Raw genomic sequence first — 22,961 nt, 5'->3', positions numbered from 1 at the left:
ATGTCTGTAATCCCAGCTACTCAGGAGGCTGAGACAGAAGAATTGCTGGAACTTTGGTGACAGAGGTTGCAGTGAGCTGAGATAGCACCACTGCACTCCAGCTTGGGCAGCAGAGTGAGTCCCTGTCTTAAAAAAAAAAAAAAAAAAGGTACTAATAACACTAAACTGAACGTTTGGTAAGGAACACTGGTAAAAGAAACAGAAGAAGTAGCATTTATAAGTGTGCAGATTTAGCCTCATGCATTTGCTAGATCATAATATTCCAAAAAGTAATGTAAAAAAATAATGCCTCTCTAAAATAAGATATGAGAATGTATCTCTTCAGAAATATACCATTAGAATTTGTTTTATTTAGGTAACTGGAAAAATCTCAATATTGCTTCTGTGGTTTGAATATGCCTCCAAATTTTATGTGTTAGAAACGTAATCCCCAAATTCACACATTGATGGAATATGGGACCTTGAGGGGGCCATTAGGATTAGATAAAGTCATCAGGGTAGGGCCCCCATGATGGGTTCAGTGGCTTTATAAGACGAAGAGACACCTAAGCTGATACACACACTCTTGCCTTCACACCAGGTGATATTTTCCACCATTTTATGATGAACAAGAAGGTCCTCACCAGATGTTGGTACCTTGACATTGGACTTCCCAGCCTCCAGAACTGTAAGAAATATGTTTCTTATTTTGTAAATTACTCAGGCTGTGGTATTCTGTCATAGCAACAGAGAATGAGCTAAGATAGTGCTATTCAGTTGTTACCATCGAGTTAAATAAATAATCTATTCTAAAGTAAGAAGCTGTTAAAACCCTACAAAAGGCCTTACAGTGTACCTGCAGTACAGTGTCCCTAGAAGAGCACTCAAAATTATTGTGTTTTGAATTATGTTTCAGGAAAAGTTCTGAAGCAGGAACCTCCAAACATGTCTGGACTGTTGGACAAAATAACAGATGAAGAAATACCTTGGAGATACCAGCATTTTAAAACATGTTGGATCAAACATATTTATTTTTGCCCCCTCATCTTCATGTAGCCTTGGTGCAAATGACTACACAAATGTCAGTAGTCTGGTCAATGAGAGAGAATGAGTTTTACTTGCTTTGCTGCCATAGCTACTCTTTCTGTTATCTATTTTGCTAGTCTGAACGAATCCACTTTTTATTACCTCAGGCAGATATAAAGAAATCAGAAATATACTCCTCGGAGAATCTCAGTCAGTTCTGTTTATGCCATATTCAGTTTAGCATTTTGGTGAACATACTCTTTAACAAGCTAGGCCATTTGTGCAAACCCTAAGGGCAATTTAGTCTCAGGCTAAGCCAAAGTGGGAAGGTATCTTGAAAAAAATGTCTACATGGAAATGTTCAGGTTAATGCTAAGTAAGGGAAAGCTGGTAGATTGAATAAAAAGACCAATTTGTATTCATGTAAGAACAATTTACAAACTATTAAACAGGTTTAAAAACTGTAATTCTTTTTTTTTTAGTTGAAATAAGTATTGCTTACAATATTTAGTCACAGGTGGCTATGTGAAATCTGTTTTTCCTCCTAACTAGTAATTAGTCATATGGATACCAATTGGTTAAAGAATGAATGAACTATGACATGTGGCATTTGCTTTTTTTCTGCTGTGAATGAATGCCACTATCTTATCTATGAAATATAATATAATCCTTTAAGAGGGGGTAGGAAAAGTGTCTATCTTTGTAAGTTAAACCTCTGATCTGAAATCTAAATATAGGTCCTATTTGGTGAGTACTTTGATTACACTTAAATCCAGAGAAATCGTTGAGAAATTATCCTCTTCTTTGATGCTTTAGACTCTAAAATATCAAGAATTCATCTAGATACTTCATTCTTAGCTAAGATAATGAGTTGCCTTACTTTTTTACAAATGCAAGAACCTTATACTTTCACATACTCTGAATTAAACTGAACATAAAAGCCATATTTTATAATTCATAAAAAGACTAAAAAGGTGAAGTTCAGGAGTTCAAGAAATTAATTTAACTTTTTATAGAAACATTTGCAATAAATCCCAAGTTAATGAATATTCTGACACTTAATATGTTCGAAGTTTATAGCTTCTTGAATTTAATATCCAAAATACCCTTCAAAAGGCATACATAAATGCAATGAACCAAAAATAAAGGACACCAGAGTACAGACCTAATCTCCATAGTATACGTTAACCATATTATAGCAGGCAATGTATGGAATGTATATAGACTAGTGAAAATGGGTTGATGTTTGTTCTGTAGCATTATCGTAGTTGACAGAAGTAACTTTTTAAAAATTACTATTCCAGAAACATCTTTGGCACCTTATAATGGTAAATATATTAAATGTTACTACTAAAATACAATACAAACAATTATTTTAAGATAAACGAAGTATTTGTTTTATGATTCCAATAAGTTATCTTTTTAAAGAGAGAATTTCAAACCCTGGCTCTTCTACTTGTGAGCTCTGTAAACTTAGGCAAGACACTTAAGCTCTGTGTATTACCATTCCTCATCTGCAAAACAGCCTACAGGGTTATTGTGAAGATTATCTGTCTATATATATGTGTATATACATGTCTATATATATTTATGCATACCTATATGCATATATACATGTGTACACACATGCACAAACATAGAGTGCTTGGAACAGAGTAAGCAGATTAGTATTTTTTTTTTTTTTTTTTTTTTTTTTGAGATGGAGTCTCCATTGCCCAGGCTAGAGTACAGTGGCATGATCTCGGCTCACTGTAACCTCTGCCTCCTGGGTTGAAGCAATTCTCCTGCCTCAGCTTCCCAAGTAGCTGGGATTACAGAAATCCACCACCACACACTGCTAATTTTTGTACTTTTAGTAGAGACAGGGTTTCACCATGTTGGCCAGGTTGGTCTTGAATTCCTGACCTTGTGATCCACCCACCTTGATCTCCCAAAGTGCTGGGATTACAGGTGTGAGCTACTGTGCCTAGACTTATTATTTTTTATTATGGTTACTTTATTATAAAAAAGCTAGTGAAAAAGTCAACTTCACAGTTGCCCATTTTTAACCCTCTACTTTGTCCTTACCCATCTTTTGTCAGTCTTTTTGCCTTCCCACAGGTGCCTGAGCTTGGCTTGACACCAAGCCTGAGCAACCACTAAAAAAGATGGAATGTGCCCCAACCATTAGCTTCTCAGGAAATCAGATGGCAACAGACAGTTTTGAGCCCACTTTCTTGTTTGTCCAGCTTCCTCTTTAAAGATTCTGCTTATTGGCCGGGTGAGGTGGTTATCACACATAATCCCAGCACTTGGGGAGGCTGAAGTGGGATGAACAGTCGAGCCGGGAGTTCAAGGCTGCAGTGAGCTATGATAGATTGTGCCATTGCACTCCAGCCTGAGCAACAGAGCAAGACCCCATCCCCCACCTCCAAAAAAGATTCTGCTTATCTCTGCTTGGTTGCCCTCCTTGATTGTATAAAACAAAAGCCTTTTCTGTTGAATTCTGAGATCCTTGCAGATTTTTAAAGTCAGAACTTTCTCCCTATTGCAGTATTCTTTCTTCTGAACAAAGTCTCTCTCTATGTCAGTCCAGATTTATTTTATTTGACGAAAAAAAAAAAAAGTCCTTCTTTAAGAACCTCTTTTTCCATTGATCCTTATATTGATGTTTTACATATTGAAGCGTTTTATGCTGAAATGTCTGACTTAAGAGTTTCCTGACCGGGAACATGGGTTTATCCCAGAATGCTATATGCAGAATCCTAATTTTTAAAACAAAGACATGTCCTTATTTACATTCACTAAGCTAGAAAAAAATTCCAATATTCTTCTTCGTCAAAATTTCAATGTTGAACTAACTGAGTCATAAGTTCATTTCCACATTTACCAGAATGGTTAAGAATGTTAGAACACAAAATCTCAAAATCTGTGGGCCTTTTCTATCTTTCATTTTCTCTCCCTCTTCCTCTAAATACACACATAATATATGTATACATGTTTTATACATATACATTATATATACACACACACACACACACACACACACACACACACACACACACACACTTTTGTCTTCTGGGAGGAGCTGACTTTCAAAACTTCATCACTCCAAGGCCACAGTGATACTCAATATGATTCAGATAGGCATTTGAAAGCTCTCTGAAAGATATATTGATTTACAACTCTCTGATGCTGTTATTTTAGTTTATCTCTCAAACATTAGTGAAAATCCCTTTTGGCATTATATTCAAACTCCATTTTCCATTAATTCTCGCGCTTGATAAAGACATCCAAGGTGAATAGATTACCTTCTGACACCACTCTTTGGAAAGTGCTTTTTCAAACATAAAGTTTGGTCTCTTAAGCTAGAATAAGATAATTCATCTTTAAGATGATATATATTTGCCCTAGCATCAGCAAATATAAGATTCTGGTGCCTAATATAGATAGCATTTAAAGCTTACTGAATTTAATATCCCAAATGTCTTCTATCAGAAATTTAAGAGAAATCCATTTCTTTAAACCTCAAAACATACTAAGAAACTAAGGCACAAATGCTAGGAAAGAAATGTTAATAACCAGAAAACTTTACTTTTAGCTTAATGAGTGAAGTTATTTAACAGTATGCATGAGATTATTTATTTAACAGTAGAAACGCAAATTTTTCTAGAAGACCAGACTGTTCATATACATTAGGTTGGTGCAAACATAATTGCAGTCGTTGCAATAACTTTTAATGGCAAAAACCACAATTACATTTGCACTGACCTATACTTGAGCAGAACTTAAAATTTTCACATTGAAAAACGACATTCCAAAGCCTAGTTTCTCTGAGATCATCATTTTTCTGATTAACCATTTTTAGTTATGTAATTCTTCTCTGTGACCCTATCAAATATCATGATTTATATTCACTAACTTTCTGCTGTCACTGCTAAAATGTGAGTTGACACTAAAATGGTTCCTTTTTTATTGCTAGCGTTTATCATAAAATAACTATATTATCAGAACATTCACAAAGTGATGCTGTCAACAGTATGTTGTTTTTGCATGGTGGGAAAAGAAAGTATTGGTGAAAAATAAAATAAGACTGGAAAATTGTTTCCAGAACTGTGTAAATGATACAAAATGTGAAAACAGCTCAGCTTAACTCTCTTTTAAAGTAGAATCACAACATAGGTTATTCTAAGTACTTAACAGTTTTAACTCCGTGGACTAACTACTGTAGCTTCACACAGTATAAACATAACATTTCAAAATCAATTTTCTTTGAAATTTGCAGTCTTACCTTTCCTGCCCCTTTCCCTTCGGATTTCCGCTGATTTAGGATAAAACGGTGGCAAGGGAAGCAAGAGAAAATGAAAGAAAACAAAAACAAAAATCAGCTCAAGTTTGGTTATTGCAAATACATTAAAAAAAAAAAAAAAGTCAGTATTCCCTGTGCAATAGTACACAGTTTTGTTTGTCTGCTGAAACTGCTTTCATCTGCTACATTCTTCAGTGGTTTGGGTAAAGGGATATAACAGCATTGTAAATCTCATGCAAAAATATGAAGCGCCACATACAAAATTTCAATTGGCATAAAAAACATATGCTTAACTCACTTATGCATCAACCAAGAAAAGGTACCCTTCCAATTAGATATTCTAGTATTATACGACTTGTTTTCTATTTTTTAATCAATGGGCCTTTATTTCAAGCATAAATGCATTTTTTAATTAAAATGAGAAGAACTAGACTCATTGAAAATTCATGATTTGGGGGCAAACATAAGAAATGTTAATATAGCATTGGGATACTATTGCTGAATTTTAAATCAATAGTTTTTGTTGTTCATAGGGGCATCTTAAACCAACTCTGTTCAAATAAATCCTTTTGAATACCATCATGAAAGGCATTCTTTTCATTTTATTTAAGATCTTTCCCCCACTTCAACCACTTTCAGGAGACAGTTTAAGTTACTTTTTAAGATACCAGAGACACATAGACCATTTGTCCTTTTGGATTCATTCTCCTTTGTAGAGGATTAAATTTCTGAATTAAAAGTGAAACAAATGTCTACATTTCTAGCTAATGATGCTCCCAAAAGTCTGTTCTCTGCAATCTTTATCTTAATTCACTGTTCTTTTTACATTTATGGAAAAGATCCTTATAGAGTCTTCCTGAGCACAAAGAATCATAGAAAATTGTCATGAGGGTAGGTTTGAATCTGAAATAAGGGTAAATACTAAGAGAAATAGAGTCAACATAGTAAGAAGATCCATGCTCTCTATGGTGTTTTTGTTATCCAGTGGCTTATTCCCAGACCAAGAAAGTATCTATTTTTTCTGTCATTCTCATATAACTTGAGTTTACAAAATTGAATTTGAGGTAAGCATCCAGATATAGGCACAAACTTATTATCCAATAAAATAATGTATGCTTCTTGTCCTTCTATTTTGAGTGTTTATTTTTAGCCTAAGATATTCATATTATCTCCCTGCATCGATCAGATTCAAACATCAATGGCTCTATTTTAGAATTTAATTTTCTGTGAAGGCATAGCCTGAGGATATTGCCTTGAGTAATGTATTCCAAGAAAGTGTCTTGGATTTTTCTGTCTTTAAACAATCACTATTTATATCTCTCTTTATTATGAATGATATATTTAAATAATAGATCAAAATTTTTAACTTTCCAAAAGAATCTCAAGGACTAAAATATCACCAAATTTTTAACCATATCTAAGAATATAACATTAAAAAATAGACTTTTCTGTTTTATAGAAACACAAACAGTTAGTTTCATTAGAAATTACTGTCACAATCACAATAGATTATTGTTAGATGTTTTAACACTTATCACAAAGCAATCCAAAAGCATTAAAATTTTTAGTGAGCCAAGTGAAAGTGTAAAAATGTGAATTGTATCTATCTTGGTAAAATACTTCATAATTATTGAAAAGTTAATGACTCAGTCAACATTTAAGTCTAGTGAACAATTTGGGGTGAGCATTTCCTCCCCTTACCATTTTACTGAAAAAGAACAACTCTAGAATGTCTTTATTTCCCTAAACTGTATATTTTCATTAAAAGCACTGCTTATGCTGTGCTACTTTTGCCCTTATTTGCAAATTTATCTTGTGAAAAGCCTAAAATAGATAATGTGGGGAATATTAAAATGATAGCCTTTGCATTTATCCACACCATGTAGACACAATACAGTCTGTCAAGTGAGTAGTTTCTAGTGTATGACTACTAAAGAAGCATTAGAATGAAAAGAAAGTACAGAAATATATTGGCAAGCAGATAAGTAGCATGGTAAACTCATACCAGATTTGATGACAGAAATACTAAAAAACAAATCAATGCTGGAAGGTGAAAAAGCATGATGAAAAGCAACTCCTGTTTTAATAGAGATATGGATTTTTTATACTCTTATTTAGAAACTGGCCACAAACAGGCAACATTATATCAACAAAATAATTGCCCAAATTAAATTATATATAGTGAGGAGGGGGAGAAAATTTAATGCATCTGAACATCTATTGGCTCAGTTTTTGCACAATATACATTAGTAATGGAGTGTCGTATGTTCTTATTAACCTCCTAATGTGAGTAATTCTAACACTTACCACCAATAGGTGAACATTTCTCTTACTGCATCTAAATTTCTGGAATGACAGAGCTATTCAAGTAATGAGAGAGTGGAGGTAGAGCAAGATGATGAAATAAAAGGTTCCACTGATAGTTGCCTCAACAAGGAAAACACTTTAACAACTGTCTACACAGAGAAAAACACCTTCATGAGAACAAAAAATCAGGTGAGCCCTCATAATACCTGATTTTAACTATGTATTCCTGAAAAAGTCATTGAAGAGATAGAAAAACACATTCATGAATTGCTGACGCCATATCTCCCCAACCCCAGGCAGAGGAGGCATGGTGCAAAGAGCATCTCTGGGTGTTGGGAGAAGGAGAACACAGCAATCATGAAGTACCCCAAACTCAGTGCTGTTTTGTTAGAGCAGAAACGAAAACCAAACATAACTCAGCTGACAACCTCCTACGGAGGGAGCATTTAAAGCAGCCCTAGCCAGAGGGGAATCACCAATCCCAGTGGCACAAATTTGAGTGCCGGCAAACACTGCGACCTATGGCTACAGCACTCTGTGTCTTCAAGTCAACTTGAAAGACAGTCTAAGCCATAAGGACTGCAACTCTTAGGTGAGTCCTAGTGCTGAATTAGGCCCAGAGACCGTCGGCTGAGGGGCACAAAACCTACTGAGACAGCAGCTGGGGAGGATAAAGAAGGGTTGGCATCACTGATCCCCTAACCCCAGGCTGCTCCGCTCATGGCTCCAAAAGAGATCATTCCCGCTTGAGGAGAGGAGAGGGGAGAAAGGGGAGGACTTTCTCTTGCATCTTGGAAACTAGTTCAGGCGGAGGAAGACATGGCAATTGTCACAGCTATGGGGCACCTATTCCAGGCCCTAACTCCCCAGCAATATTTCTAGACACATCATGGGAAAGAAGAGTATCTGCTGCATTGAAGGAATGGACCCAGTCCTGGCAGCATTTATCACCTGCTAACTAAAGAGCGCTTGGGCCCTGAATGACCAGCAGTGATACCCAGGTACTACATCAAGGGCCTTGAGTGAGATGCTGACACTTGCTGGCTTCCAGTGAGACTCAGTGCATTACCAGCTGTGGTAGATAAATATGGTTTGGATCTGTGTTCCCACAAAAATCTCATGAATTGTAATCCCCAATGTTGGAGGTGGGACCTGATGGAAAGTGATTGGATTATGGAAATAGTGTTCTTGTGAATGGCTTAGCAACATCCTCTCAGGGCCCTCAGTGCAGTTTCCATGTTAGTGAGTGAGTTATCTCGAGATCTGGTTGTTTGAAAAGTGTGTAGCACCTTCCCCTTCCTCTCAGTTCTTCTCCAACCATGTGAAGTGCTACTACCCCTTTGCCTTCCACCATGACTGTAAGTTTCTTGAGGCTTTCTGAGAAGCAGTAGCTGCGAAGCCTCCTATACAGCCAATATAACTGTGAGCCAATTAAACACTTTTTCTTTATAAATTACCCAGTCTCTGATATTTATTTATGGCAATGCAAGAATAGACTCACACAGAAAATTGGTATGAGGAGTGGGGCATTGTTACAAAGACCCCTAAAAATTTTGAAGCAGCTTTGGAATTGGATAACAGGCCGAGGCTGGAAGAGTGTGGAGGGCTCAGAAGAAAAATGAGGAAAAATTTGGAACTTCCTAGAGACTTGTTAAATTGTTGTGACAAAAATACTGATGGTGATATGGACACGCATGGCCAAGCTGATGAGTTCTTAGAGATGAAGGGCTTATTGGGATCTCTAGCAAAGGTCAGCATTATAACTCATTAGCAAAGAACCTGGCAGCATTGTGTCTGTGCCCTAAGGACCTGTGGAACTTTGAATTTGAGAATGATGATTTAGGGTATTTCGAGGAAGAAATTTCCAAGCAACAAAACATTTAAGATATTGCCTTGCTGCTTCTAACAGCCTATGCTCTTATATGTGAGCAAAGAAATGTAAAACCAAAACTTATATTTTAAAAGGAAGCAGGGCATACAATTTTGAAAATTTTGCAGTCTGGCCACATGGTGGTGGGGGGGAAGAGCTCCATTTTCAGGGGAGGAATTTAAACTGGCTGTATAAATTTGCATAACTTAAAGGTGGCTGAGTGCTGATAGCCAAGACAATGAGGAAATCACCTTGAAGGCATGCCAGACACCTTGATGGTAGCCCCTCCCATTACAGGCCCAGAGGTCTAGGAGAAGAGAATAGTTTTGTGGGCTGTGCTGAAAGCCCTGCTGCACTGCACAGCCTCAGGAGACTGCTCTCTGAATCTCAGTCTCTCCTATTAGATAAATAGGGCTCAGGATGCTGCAAGACATAAGTCTTGATGGTTTCCACATGAGGTTAAGCCTGCAGGTGCACTTAGTGCAAAAGTCGAGACTTGGGAGCCTCTGTCTAGATTTTTAGAGGGTGCATGGAAAAGCCTGGATTTCCAGGCAGAAGTCTGCAGAAGGGGTGGAGCCCTCATGAAGAACCTGTATTTTTGCAGTACAAAGGGAAAATGTGGCGTTGGAGTACAGCACAGAGTCCCCTCTGGGACACTCCTTAGTGGAACTGTGAGGAGAGGGCCATGATTCTCCACACTTCAGAATGGTAGATCCACCAACAGCTTGAACCATGTATGTGGAAAAACCACAAGTACGCAACACCAGTCTGTGAGAGCCCAAAGCCACAGGGGCAGATGTACCCAAGTCTTTGAGAGCCCACCCTTTGCACCAGTATTTCCTGGATTTGAGACATGGAGTCCAATGAGATTATTTTGGAACTTTAAGATTTAATGACTTATCTGTTGTATTTTGGATTTGCATGTTTGGCCAGTGTCTCCCTTTTGAATGAGAGTATTTACCCAATGTCTGTAAGACCACTGTATCTTGGCAGTAACTAACTTGTATTTTATTTTATAGGCTCACAGACAGAAGGGACTACCCTGGTCTCAGATGAGACTTTAAACTTTGGATTTTTGAGTTAATGCTGGAATGAGTTAAGACACTGGGGGACTGTTGAAGAGGTATGATTTGTTTTGAAAAGTGAGAAGAACGTGAGATTTCGGAAAGGCCAGGGGCAGAATGATATTGGTTGGTTGAGTGTCCCCACCCAAATCTCGTATCTAAATGTAGTCCCCAATGTTGGATATGGGGGCTGATGGAAGGTGACTAGATCATGGGGGTGGAGTTCTCATGAATGGTTTAGCACAATCCCCTTGGTGCTGCTCTCATGATAGTGAGTAAGTGAATTATCAAGAGATCTGGTTGTTTTAAAAGTGTGTAGCAGCTCCTTTGTCCCTTGCTCCTTCTCTGGCCATGTGAAATGCCTTTGCCTTCCACCGTGCTTATAAGTTTCCTAAGGCTTGCCCAGAAGCAGAAGCTGCTATGCTTCCTGTATGATCAACAGAACCATGAGCCAATTAAAACTCTTTCCTTATAAATTACCCAGTCTCAGAAATTTCTTTATAGCATTGCAATAATGGAATAATTCACACGCTGAAATTCCTTCTGCTTGAAAAAAGCAGAAGGAAAAAGGGGAAAAAAAAAAAGAACGAGATAATGTCCTTTTCAGGGTCATGGATAGAGCTGGAAGCCACTATCCTCAGCAAAGTAATGCAGGAACAGAATATCAAATACAACATGTTCTCCCTTATAAGTGCGAGTTGATTGATGAGAACACATAAACACAGGGTGGAGGACAACACACATTGGAGTCTGTCAAAAGGTTGGGAGTGGGAGGGGGAACAGCATCAAGAAGAACAGATGATGGACGCTGAACTTAATACCTAGGTAATGAGATGATCTGTGCAGCAAACCACCATGGCACATATTTACCTATGTAACAAATCTGCATATCCTGCACATGCACACTTGAGCTTAAAGTTGGGGGAAAAAATGAAAGAAATATCATTCATTATGACCAAGTGGGATTTATTCCAGGGATGCAATCACGGTTCAATGTACACAAACCAATTGCATCAACAGAATGATAGACAAAAACCACACAGTCATTTCAAATGATGCTAAAAAACTTTTGATAAAATTCAACATCCCTTCATGGTAAAAACCTATGAAAAACTGGGTATAGTAGGAACATACCTCAACATAATAAAAGCCATATATGACAGACTCACAAGTAGTATCATACTTAATGAGAAAAAACTGAAAGCCTTTCCTCTAAAATTTGGAACACAAGGATGCCAATTTTCACCACTGTTATTCAACATACTACTGGAAGGCCTAGCTAGAGCAATCAGACAAAAGAAAGAAATAAAGGGGATCTAAATTGGAGTGAAAACAGTCAAATTAACCTTGTTTGCAGATCATATGATCTTATATATGGGAAACCTAGACTCTACAAGAAAACTATTAGAACTGATAGTTAAATTCAGTAAAGTTGCAGGATTCAAAATGAACATACAGAAATCAGTAGCATTTCTATACACCAACAAAGAACAATCTGAAAAAGAAATAAAAAATGTAATCTCTTTTACCAAAGCCACACATAAAAATAAAAATCCAGAAATTAAGTTAACCAAAGAAATGAAAGATCTCTGTAATGAAAGCTATAAAACACTAATACAAGAAATTGAAGAGGACACCAAAAATTAGAAAAACATTCTATGTTCATAGATTGGAACAATCAATATTGTTAAAATAGCCAAATCATCCACAGCAGTCGACAGATTCAACGCAATCTCTATCAAAATACCAATGACATTCTTCACAGAAGGAAAAACAATCCTAAAAATTACAAAGAACCACAAAAGATCCAGAATAGCCAAAGCCATCCTAAACTAAAAGAACAAAACTGGAGGATATATATTACCAGATTTCAATTTATACTAATGAGCTGTAGTGACCAAAGCAGCGTGATACTGCCATAAACACAGAAACAGAATAGAGAACCCAGAAACAAACCCACACCAATAGCGAACTCAGTTTTGACAAAGTTGGCAAGAACATATACTTGAGACTCCATTTCAAAAAAAAAAACAACTAATTCTATCCAAATATTTTTAAAGACTATATGCTGGTATCCAAAATTGGTTTAATTATGTTAATAAAATTATGTAGCATAACTATTTTACATGAAGCGACACTTGTTAAAAAAAAGTATCAAACTCATCCTTTCAAAGGGTTGAAAAATTACTCATTACCTAACATAAATTTACCTGATTGAAATACATATTTTAAAGGAAATTCCCTCTGTTATAGTGAATGACAATTTTAAAAAGATTATCAAATTAATATTGATTAAAATCTCAACTACCGTATATCACTGTTAAAGTCTTAAAAAAAGACAATTGGAAGAAGAGACACAGTATCATGGGACAATGACATTGCAGTTACTGGACAAAGATGAAAGAAATTAAGAGTATTGGATTAAATCTCCTTGAAATGATTTTTTTATGAATCCTGCATCTTGGAATTGGAACATACAGATTCTATAAAGCACTATAACAAAAGCCAAATTAAAGGAGATATAAACCAATGCTATTCTCAAAATGGGTCCTAGGGTCCATCTAACAAAGCTAAACGAAACAAAATATTCTCAAAATAATGCAGAAGCAGAATATTATGGATGATAGCAAATTCCCAGCTGCTTAGCAGGAGAACAGTTGAATTAGAGTACAATTGCACCTTTTCCTCACATAACCCTGTTGGCTTATTCAAAACCCTACTCTTGCCCTGAAACATTCTTTACTATCATAGTAACAAAAGCAATGCGACAGGCACATCTGCTTTCTGAAAATATTGCATGCCAGTTGAAACAATGTTTCATTTTTAATAGTTTGAATTTTGCATAAAGATACTTTTATTTGCTGCTAAAGATGTATGTATGCAAATGGCTCCAATATCACTTTAAATTACAGATCATCATAACGTGTCACTCTTGTGGCATGTGCAAATCTGACTGAGAATGTGTATTGTGTCTATTAAAGCTTGTAGATGTTTACACGATGAACATAAAAGCCATAAAGTGATTATGAGAATAAAAAACAGAATACAAATGATCTTTCTTATTTACTGGAAGGAAGGCATTTTAAAAAAATGTAATAGCTTCAAGACTGTTTAATTCTGTGAATATCTGGTTTTCAATTACATGATAGCATGACAAACTATATATACGTGATAAGAAAAAAAAAGGTTAAAAGCTTGCTTTTATATCAAACTCCAGGATATACAAAGGGGCATTTAAAAATGGAATTATTACAATTTATTCCTTCAGTCTATGTTTGATAGCACAGTAGAATAACTATAGTTAACAATAATTGACTAAACATTTCAAAATATGTAGATTTGGAATGTTCCCAATGCAAAGAAATGACCACTGCTTGATGTGATGGATATCCGAACTACCCTAATTTGATCATTACATATTATATGCATGTATCAAAATATCACATGCACCCCATAAACATGTGCACTTATTATGTGTCAATTTTAAAGAGAAAAAGATAAAATAATACTACTATTTCATCATGAACATAAAGCAATAAAGTGATTATGAGAATAATCACTTAAGTGAAAGTAAAATGCTATTTTAGTAATTTTAACTAAAGAGTAGTTATATGTACATAACTAACTTTCTGCTACTGACTTGAACCTAGACCGTGGCTGCATTCTTTTTGATTTACCCCTAAAGATTTAGTTTCAAGGTAATATTTCCTAGCTTATAACAGATTGAGAAGTTATTATAATTGTCTGATACCTGGTACCATCTTTTGTTATTTCCTAGGTGGGAAAAACATTAACTTCTGGTATTATCATATAGTTTCCCTGAGTTCGTAGTTGACTCTACTATATTCTCCCTATTTCAAGCTCCTCTAGCAATGCCATGCTGAACTTCCACCTTCAATGCATTTTCTGTGGAATTTTCAACTTCATTTCAAATCGTCTAAGAAAAGTGAAGTTCAAGATAAAGCCATTCATTTTCTTTTCCAGTTGAATTCATTATTTTTATGTTTGTCAGGTTTCACTAAACCTGTCTCAACACTATCAACTCAAATAACGCACAATAGCTACAGAGGGTGAAATAGTGCCCTCCAAAAACTCATGTTCATTCAGACCTCAAAGTACGGTCTTATTTGGAAATAAGGTCTTTGCAGATGCAGTTAGTTAAGGATCTAGAGATGAAATCATTCTGGATTTCGGGATCCTTAGATCCAATGACTGATGTCCTTATAAGAAAAGGACACACACTGACACACAAAGAGAAGAAGGCCATGTGAAGATGGAGGTAGAGATCGGAGTGGTGCAATTACTAGGCAAGGATTGCCGGTGCAACCAGAAGCTGGAAAGGACATGGAAGAATTCTTACCTAGAGCTTTCAGAGGGAACACAGCTCTGAGGACACTTGATTTCAGACTTCTAGCCTGAAGAACTATGAGAGAATAAATTTCTACTGCTGTAAGCCACCAAACTTTGTGGTAATGTGTTATGGCAGTCCTAGAAAACAATGCAAACAACCAAAGAGATATGCTTCCACCTCAGGGAAAGAGGAAGCTAGTTAGAAAATGGTTTGTTCTATCAGTTAACTAATTTATATCTTTTAAATGCCTTGAAAGACTATTTAACACGAATCACTGCATTTTGTGTAAGATGTAAGTTTCTGGAGAGTTAAGATGAATAAGTAAGCATGATACATAAAAGAAGTGTTAGGCTTTAAACAACCAAATACAGGTTATAGTCCCAGATTACTCTTCATTGGTAAAGCATTTCGCAAAAGCCTATTTGGTACTATGTACAGGTTTTCTAAGTCATAGAAAATGAATGCATTAAGGCTTCTGTCCTGGAGGAACTCAGAGTTTAATCGACTCATAGTTTAGTAGCCGGAATAGATAATTGCAAGATAACATTTTAAGTGTTATCATGGGTAGATAAATAAAATGCTGGTGATGGTCTGGGATCAAAGAGCTGTGAAACATGGACCAAGTCCCTGGATCTCAGATTATTAATCTGTAAAATGGGAATAAACAACATACACCTTCTATCTTTAGAGGTCATTTTGAAGGTCATGTAAAACACTCTTTCTCTCCATTCCTCCTTTCTTTCTTCTTATACTTCAACTATTTTTGGCATCTACTTTTTTATTTTTTATTTTTTTTGAGATGGAATTTCACTGTTGTTGCCCAGGCTAGAGTGCAGTTGCGTCATCTCCACTTACTGCAACCTCTGCCTCATGGTTCAGGCGATTCTCCTGCCTCAGCCCCCTGAGTTGCTGGGACTACAGGCATGCGCCACCAAGCCAAGCTAATTTTTGTATTTTTCGTAGAGACAGGGTTTCACCACGTTGGCCAGGATGGTCGGGAGCCTCATGATCCACCCACCTCAGCCTCCCGAAGTGCTGGGATTACAGGCATGAGCCACCTCGCCCAGCTGGCATCTACTATTTTAAAGTGTCTTCTGAACCAGACGCATGTCAGGTATTTAATATATATTATCTGAATTTATTCTTAAATATTTTATCATAGTAAATATCCTACTTTTACATTTTTGAAGATGAGATACAGAGATTTCTACTATTTGCCAAAATCACATAGACTATAAGTAAGTATATAAAAATCTTTTCAGGTGGCTCACGCTTATAATCCCAGCACTTTGGAAGGCTGGGACGGGTGGATCACCTGAGGTACAGAGTTCAAGACCAGCCTGGTGAACATGGCAAAACCCCGTCACTACTAAAAATACAAAAATTAGCCGGGCATGGTTGCGGGTGTCTGTAATCCCTGCTACTTGGCAGGCTGAGGCAGGAGAATCACTTGAATCTGGGAGGTGGACATTGCAGTGAGCTGAGATGGAGATACTGCACTCCAGCCTGAGCCACAAAGTAAGACTCTGTCTCAAAAAGAAAAAAGAAATGAAAAAAAATCTTCTACTATATACCTTAGATATAAATATGACCAAATTAAATATACTACTGAGAATTCATGTCCAATATGCCCCAATACCTATGAATAAGTGAGTTAGATGTTAAAATACAAGAATTATTATCAGTAGATGAATATTATGTAATCTTTATAGTACTTCATTTCCTAATTAAATGATAATCTATGCTAAAGGAAGAACATTCAGATACGTTTCTACAGTATAGGCATTTGAATTGATTTTAGTGTTATGCAATTACATTTATATTTACCTCATGAAGTTCTCTAAGTTAAATCCCCCCCCCAAATATACAATTAGATTTATATTATTAGGATATTCAGTATTTTTAAATATACAAGTAATATGGCCAGCCCCTAACATGGGTCCTTGAGTATTAATCAGTTTATTTTTATAATGTAGTTAAACTAGTAAATTGTACAATTGACAAATGTTTCAATTCAACCATTTTAGGTCTCTATTCAGTTTCCGCATGGTTAATTAAGGTACATCATATGTAAAGAGAATATCCTTTGTGTGGAGAAAAGGCCAAGGTTTAACAATCTATCCCCACTTCAGGTAGGAAGGACTGCCCAGTGTGTCAAAGCTGGGATATCTACAGCTTAAGATACATCTTTGTCTCCTACATCATTTCTAACCCATTCATTCATTCACCAGGCTAGTTTCTCATTCCTTTATTCATTCACTAGGCTAGCTCTTAATTATACAGGGATTACCAAAATAGACATATACACCTTTGTCCTCTCAGAGATTAGAGTGCCCTTAAGGAAATAGAGACAAAAGTATAGTGATGTCAAAATAGTTTGGCAACTTTTTCTTCATTAATAGAGGTATCGTTGTACAATTTTGTCTCTCAGAATAATTTATAAGTATTTAGTTACAGCTTTAGCAGAGATATACAATGAGCATTAATTCAAGGTACAACTTAATATTTACCATAGCTCAACTCCAGTATCTATCAGGCTGCCAGATTTCCATAATACAGAAATAAAAGCACACCTCCTGAGTGATCCATGAAGTTTTGAATTATCAAAGGCTTACATTAAAACTGCATAAGATAGGGTCTGAGCTTTATTTAAAAAGGTATTTCATTCCCCTAAGGCTCATCCGCCTCAGGCATCTACACAGTATTTGGCTCTTAAAGTATCTAAAATATTTTAAACTTGTACATATTTACTGCTTCATGAATCTATCATGTAGGTCTCCCCTTTTCCCCATTTGTCATATTGAAGCTCTTATTTTCAGCTTCCAATTCAACATAAAACACTTGATGGTTTCATTTGTCTTTCTGGCTGAGTTTATTCTCACCAGAGCTCTGTATTCAGGATATTTTTATTTTTACTATTAATTATTTATCATTAGTACTTTTGGAAGAATGAGAGGGTTGTATTTCTTTGTGAGCTTTAATTGTGGAATTTTCTCAATCAGTAAATATTACATAGCACTTTATCCCAGGCTCTGGAAGCAGACTGCCTCGCTCAAAACCCAATTCTACCACTTAATTCTATGACCTTGGGAAAGTTACTTAATTAGCAAAGGCCCATGACCTTTGTTCTTAAGTCGATTAATCTGTAAAATGCCAATAATAATAGTGAGTATAAGAGAGGATGGCTGTGAGGGCTAATTGAGCTAATACAGTAAAATAGTACCACATAGTCCTGGAGTAAGCACTTAACGATTTCCGGCTATTATTATGATGACATTCATTATTTTAATCATGCACTGTGTGAAACCTTGAGAATACTATGATTCAAAAAGAAACAGTCTTACAATCTACTGACCAAGTCAGCTACTAAGAAATACTTAAGGAAAATCAATTAATTGCTGAGATGTCTAAAAGTGCTCTGAATGGCAGTAAAAGATTGTGAGTGGGAAAACTTCAGCTTTGGGATCCCAAGTGAATCATTACCTTGTGAAAATGAACTAGAGAAAAGTGTATAGTACTGATCTAGTTTGCCTAAAGCATAGAAAATATGTTTTAAAAAATAAAACATTTTATTGAGCTCATCATTATGGTCCAAAAGTAAAAGAGCTAGGTTTATTAAAGACTTTAAACATTTATAAATCTCCAGAGCCACAGAGTTAATGCATGCCCCTTAATGTTAAATCAGTAGTGAAACAGAAGTTTCTATCTTAGGCTCATGGGATCAAAACTCCTGGCCCAGATTATGAGCTCTTTATCATATTCATTCTAATTTTGGCTCATCTTGAAATGATTAGATCTATTGTTAGAAAGTGGCCTTGTCAGCACTAAGTATGCAGTGATTAATATAAAATTCAGAATAATTTCTTTGGATATATGTCTAAACTCTCAATCGAGCTTCTGACTCAAATTATTAAGTGATTACAGAAATTTTAATTTCTACTCTTTATTCACATTCATCTGCCCAGGAAGTAATTATTGCAAGCAAAGAATGGCAGAAAGCAAAATATTTTATAACTAGTTATCTACAGAGAGACAGAAAAACTTAAAGTAGGCTGTGTGAACAACCCCCGATATCATAAGCCAAAACTAAAGTATATCATTAGAAATGCTCTAATGAAGCCCAGTTCAATTTAGATGAGGGCCAAGCTTACTCTTGTGGGTATCAAGAACTTTTTCACCACTACTAAGGCAACTTTAGTTATTTTGGAGGTATAGATAAGCTATTCTAAAATTATATGGAAAGGCCCATGATCTAGAATAGTTAAAACAATTTTGAAAAAGAATAAAATGGAAGGAATCACTCTACCTTACATTAAGGCCTATTAAACAGCTACAATAATCAAGACAGTGAGGTACTGACATAGGGATAGAAATGCAGAAAATTGGAACAAAGATCACCCAGAAATAAATTCTCACAAATGTCTCACCGATTTTTGAAAAGGGTACAAAAGTAATTCCTTGAAGAAAGGGTATCCTTTTTGTTAAATGTTTCTGATGCAATTGGCTATTTATAAGTAAAATAATGTACCTTGCTTTAAACCTCATTCTTTACAAAAAAATTAATTCAAAATGGATAATGAACTCAAATGTAAGGTGTAAAATTATAAAACTTCTATAAAAAATTTTTCTTAATTTCAGAATTTAAGGTTAGGCAAAGGGTTTTGTACCTGACACCTAAAGCAAAATGCTTACAAGGTGAAATTGCTTAATTCAATTTTATTAGAAATGAAATCTTACGATTTACAAGATTCTGTGAGAAGATTGGCAGAAAATACTTGGAATTCATATATCTAAAAAAAAGGAATAATATCTACAGTACATGAAGAACTTTAAAAATTCAATAGTAAAGAAAGAGAGCAGTTCAGTTAGAACATGGACAAAAAATGTGAACTGCCATTTCAATAGAGTATATCCGAATGGCAAACATGGGCAAGAAAAGATGTTCAGCATAGTTAGCCATCAGGGAAATACAAATTTAATCCACAATGAGGTATCATTATACATCTATCAGAATGCTAACTTTAATAATAATAATAATAATAATAATAACAATACCACCACCAAATGATGGAGAGATTGCAGAGAAATGAATCATACATACAATGCTGATGGCAATAAAATGGTATAGACAGTCTGGAAAACAATTTGGCAGTTTCAAAACTAAACATGTAACCTAGAAATTACACCTTTGAACATTTATCTCAGAGAAATTAAAACTGATATTCACACAAAATACTGTACACTAAAGTTCATAGCTTGATTCTTAATAGCCAAAAAATTAAAAACAGCCTAGGTGCCCTTCAGCAGGTGACTAGGTAGACAAACTGTGGTACAATCATAACATGGAATACCATCCAGTAATAAAAAGGAATGAACAGCGGATGCAAACCACAACTTGAATGAACCTCCAGAGAATTATGCTGAGTGAAAAAGCCAATCTCAAAATATTATGTACAAGGTTGCTCTATGTTGCCCAGGCTGGCCTTAAACTCCTGGGCTCAAACAATCCTTCTACCTCAGCCTCCCATATAGCTGGGACTACAGGTGTGCACCACCATGCCTGGCTTACATGCATTCTTAAAGTCCCAAAATTATAAAAATTGACAACATATTAGTGGTTGTCAGAGGTTAGGCATGAAGAAGGGTAATGAGAAGGAGAAGAGTATGTTTATAAAAGGGCAATAGGAGAGGTCATTTTGGTGATGGAACTTTTTTTTTTTTTTTTTTTTGAGACAGTGTTTCACTCCATTGCCCAGACTAGAGTGCAGTGGCATGATCTCGACTCACAGCAGCCTCTGCCTCCCGGGTTCAAGCCTCCTGGGTATGTTCAGTATCTTGACTCTAGTGGTGGATACATGAACATACACATGTGATAAAATTGTACAGAGCTGAATACACACATATAAACAAATGACTGTATATGTGATATTATACTATACTTGTGCAAGATATTAGACAACAGATAAGAAATCCAGGGAATCTCTTCGTTTTATCCTTAAAACATCATGTAAATCTAGAATTGATTCAATAAAAATTACAATGTAAACTATTTTGAGTTCAAAAGAAACTAACCAAGGAAAAACAGAATTTTGAGAAGCCAACAAGTTGTCCTGTCTGGTGCAAAATATTGGTTGTAAACATTGTTTCTGCTGTAACAGACATCCACTGAGAGGAATGTCCACTTTTTATAGTTTTAACAAATGATTAGCTCTTAGAAACTAGATTTTGTTTTTCATGCTCAGGGGCTTTAAAGAAATAACAAGGGATAATTTTTTAAAATGGAAAATAAAGTAGTATCTAACCCAGAAACTGGAAGGATCTCATCAGGAGAATGATTTTATTTGGACTTCATTGCCGTATATCTTTCATGTGAGTCATTAGTGACAAGAATAGATACATTGAAAAGAATATATTGTTTTTTATAAGTCATTGCACACCATTTCATTGTTGATGCATTCATTCAGTCTTTCTAATTTTATTTAGCACTTTAAGAAAATAATTTTATATAATGTGTACCTTCACATTTTTTAAATAACTGAAGTCACGTCTATATACCTTCAATAAACATCAAAGCCAGCAAGTCTTCTTTATTACTTCTTGCAAGTTGACCCTAATTTATAATAACTCTGCTCTAAATATGATGGAATTTACTTGGACCACTATTCTCATTTATATTTAAATGTATACCATTAAAATCAGGGCAACTTTATCATTACTATTTTAATATCAGTCCCTGTGCATCATCACATGAATATATACTAAGCAATGTTCTTCTGAGGCAGTGTAACCTGAATTAAAAATGTCTATACAAATTATACTGTCATTTACAATTTCAAAATTTTTGCTGAGATTAATAAAAAAAGAACCCAGGTTAGCATTAAGCTGTGGTTGCCAGACATTGAGACACAGTTCTAATAATTATCTGGCACACTCTACATGATCGAGAAAAGTAAAGTGCTAAAAAAAAAATGTAGTTTATTCTACCACAACTTCTGAAAACAGAATTGTAAAATTTTTCCATTAGCCCAGACATACGTTTGAGTATAATCCCAATGTTATGATTGGGAAAGTTGACTAAATAGTTATTAATAATGTAAAAATTTATTTTAAAATACAACCTTTGACATTAAAAAGGTAATAGATAAATTTTATCGTATGTCTTACTGTATTTCAACAAAGCTGTGAAGAATGTTAATGACAGAATACAGACAGTGCATTGTTTCAGGCAGAATTCGAAGATGCTCCACCCAGTGATCCCCATTCTTGTATAGCCTCCTGTACTTTGTGAGTGGAACCTATGAATATGATGGGATATTACCCTTGTGATTATGTGCCATTACATGGTATAAAGGGAGATTAACTTGGCTAGGTCTCCTAATTAGGTAAGTCCTTCAAAAACAGAGCAATTTCTCCAACTGATCAAAGAGAAGGAATCCAGAGAGATGCAGTGCATATGTTCTAGAAGAAAACAAGTATCCATGTTGTGTGCTCTCTATGTTGAAAGCCATGTATCAAGGAGCTGCAGGTGGCTTCTAGATATGGAGAGCTGTTCCCAGATGATAGCTAGCATGTAAATGGAGACCACAATCCTTCAACAGCAAGAAAATAAAATTTGAAAACAACCGGTGCATTTGAGAAAGGATTCTGATCCCAGAGGACCACAGTCCTCTTCAATGCCTTGATTTCAGCTCTGTGAAACCCTGAACAAAGAATCCAGCTATGCTGTGCTTGGACTTCCAACCTACAAAACCTATGAGATGATAAATATGTAAGTATGTTTTTCTTAAGTCACTATGTGTTAAGTAGCAATAGAAACAAATAAGTCTGTATACTAGTATTCATTGTAAAATTATTTCAAATTGGTTATATATTTAAACATTCTCCTAATTAAATGTTGAGTTAAAAATAAAAAATTCTAAAAGGATGAGCAATATAGAAGTGGCTTGTTAATCTTCACAGCTATAGCTTTGGTCTCTGGAAAAATAAAGAATCCTACATCCCAATCTTAGGCATAATTCATCTGAGTTTGTGCCAGAAGTTCCAGAAATGCGTAACAGAGGATAATAAATAACTATG

At 35.5% G+C, this 22,961-nt stretch overlaps 1 protein-coding gene across 4 annotated transcripts in view; it reads right to left on the bottom strand.

Annotated features, from left to right (window-relative positions):
* Positions 1 to 22,961, bottom strand: part of PCDH11X (protocadherin 11 X-linked) — a 777,685-nt gene that overhangs the window by 324,863 nt on the left and 429,861 nt on the right. For 2 of the 4 annotated variants that reach the window (XM_039475604.2, XM_074392172.1), the window contains exon 5: positions 5,276 to 5,305. The exons of the other annotated variants lie outside the window; for them this stretch is intronic. In XM_039475604.2, coding sequence (XP_039331538.2) covers positions 5,276 to 5,305 — 30 coding nt within the window. The remainder of the gene's footprint in view (positions 1 to 5,275; positions 5,306 to 22,961) is intronic. 4 annotated transcript variants of the gene reach the window in all.

This window comes from Saimiri boliviensis, chromosome X, assembly GCF_048565385.1.
Source record: "Saimiri boliviensis isolate mSaiBol1 chromosome X, mSaiBol1.pri, whole genome shotgun sequence".
In the NCBI taxonomy this organism is placed as follows: domain Eukaryota; kingdom Metazoa; phylum Chordata; class Mammalia; order Primates; family Cebidae; genus Saimiri; species Saimiri boliviensis.
This window is presented reverse-complemented; position numbering and strand designations above follow the sequence as displayed.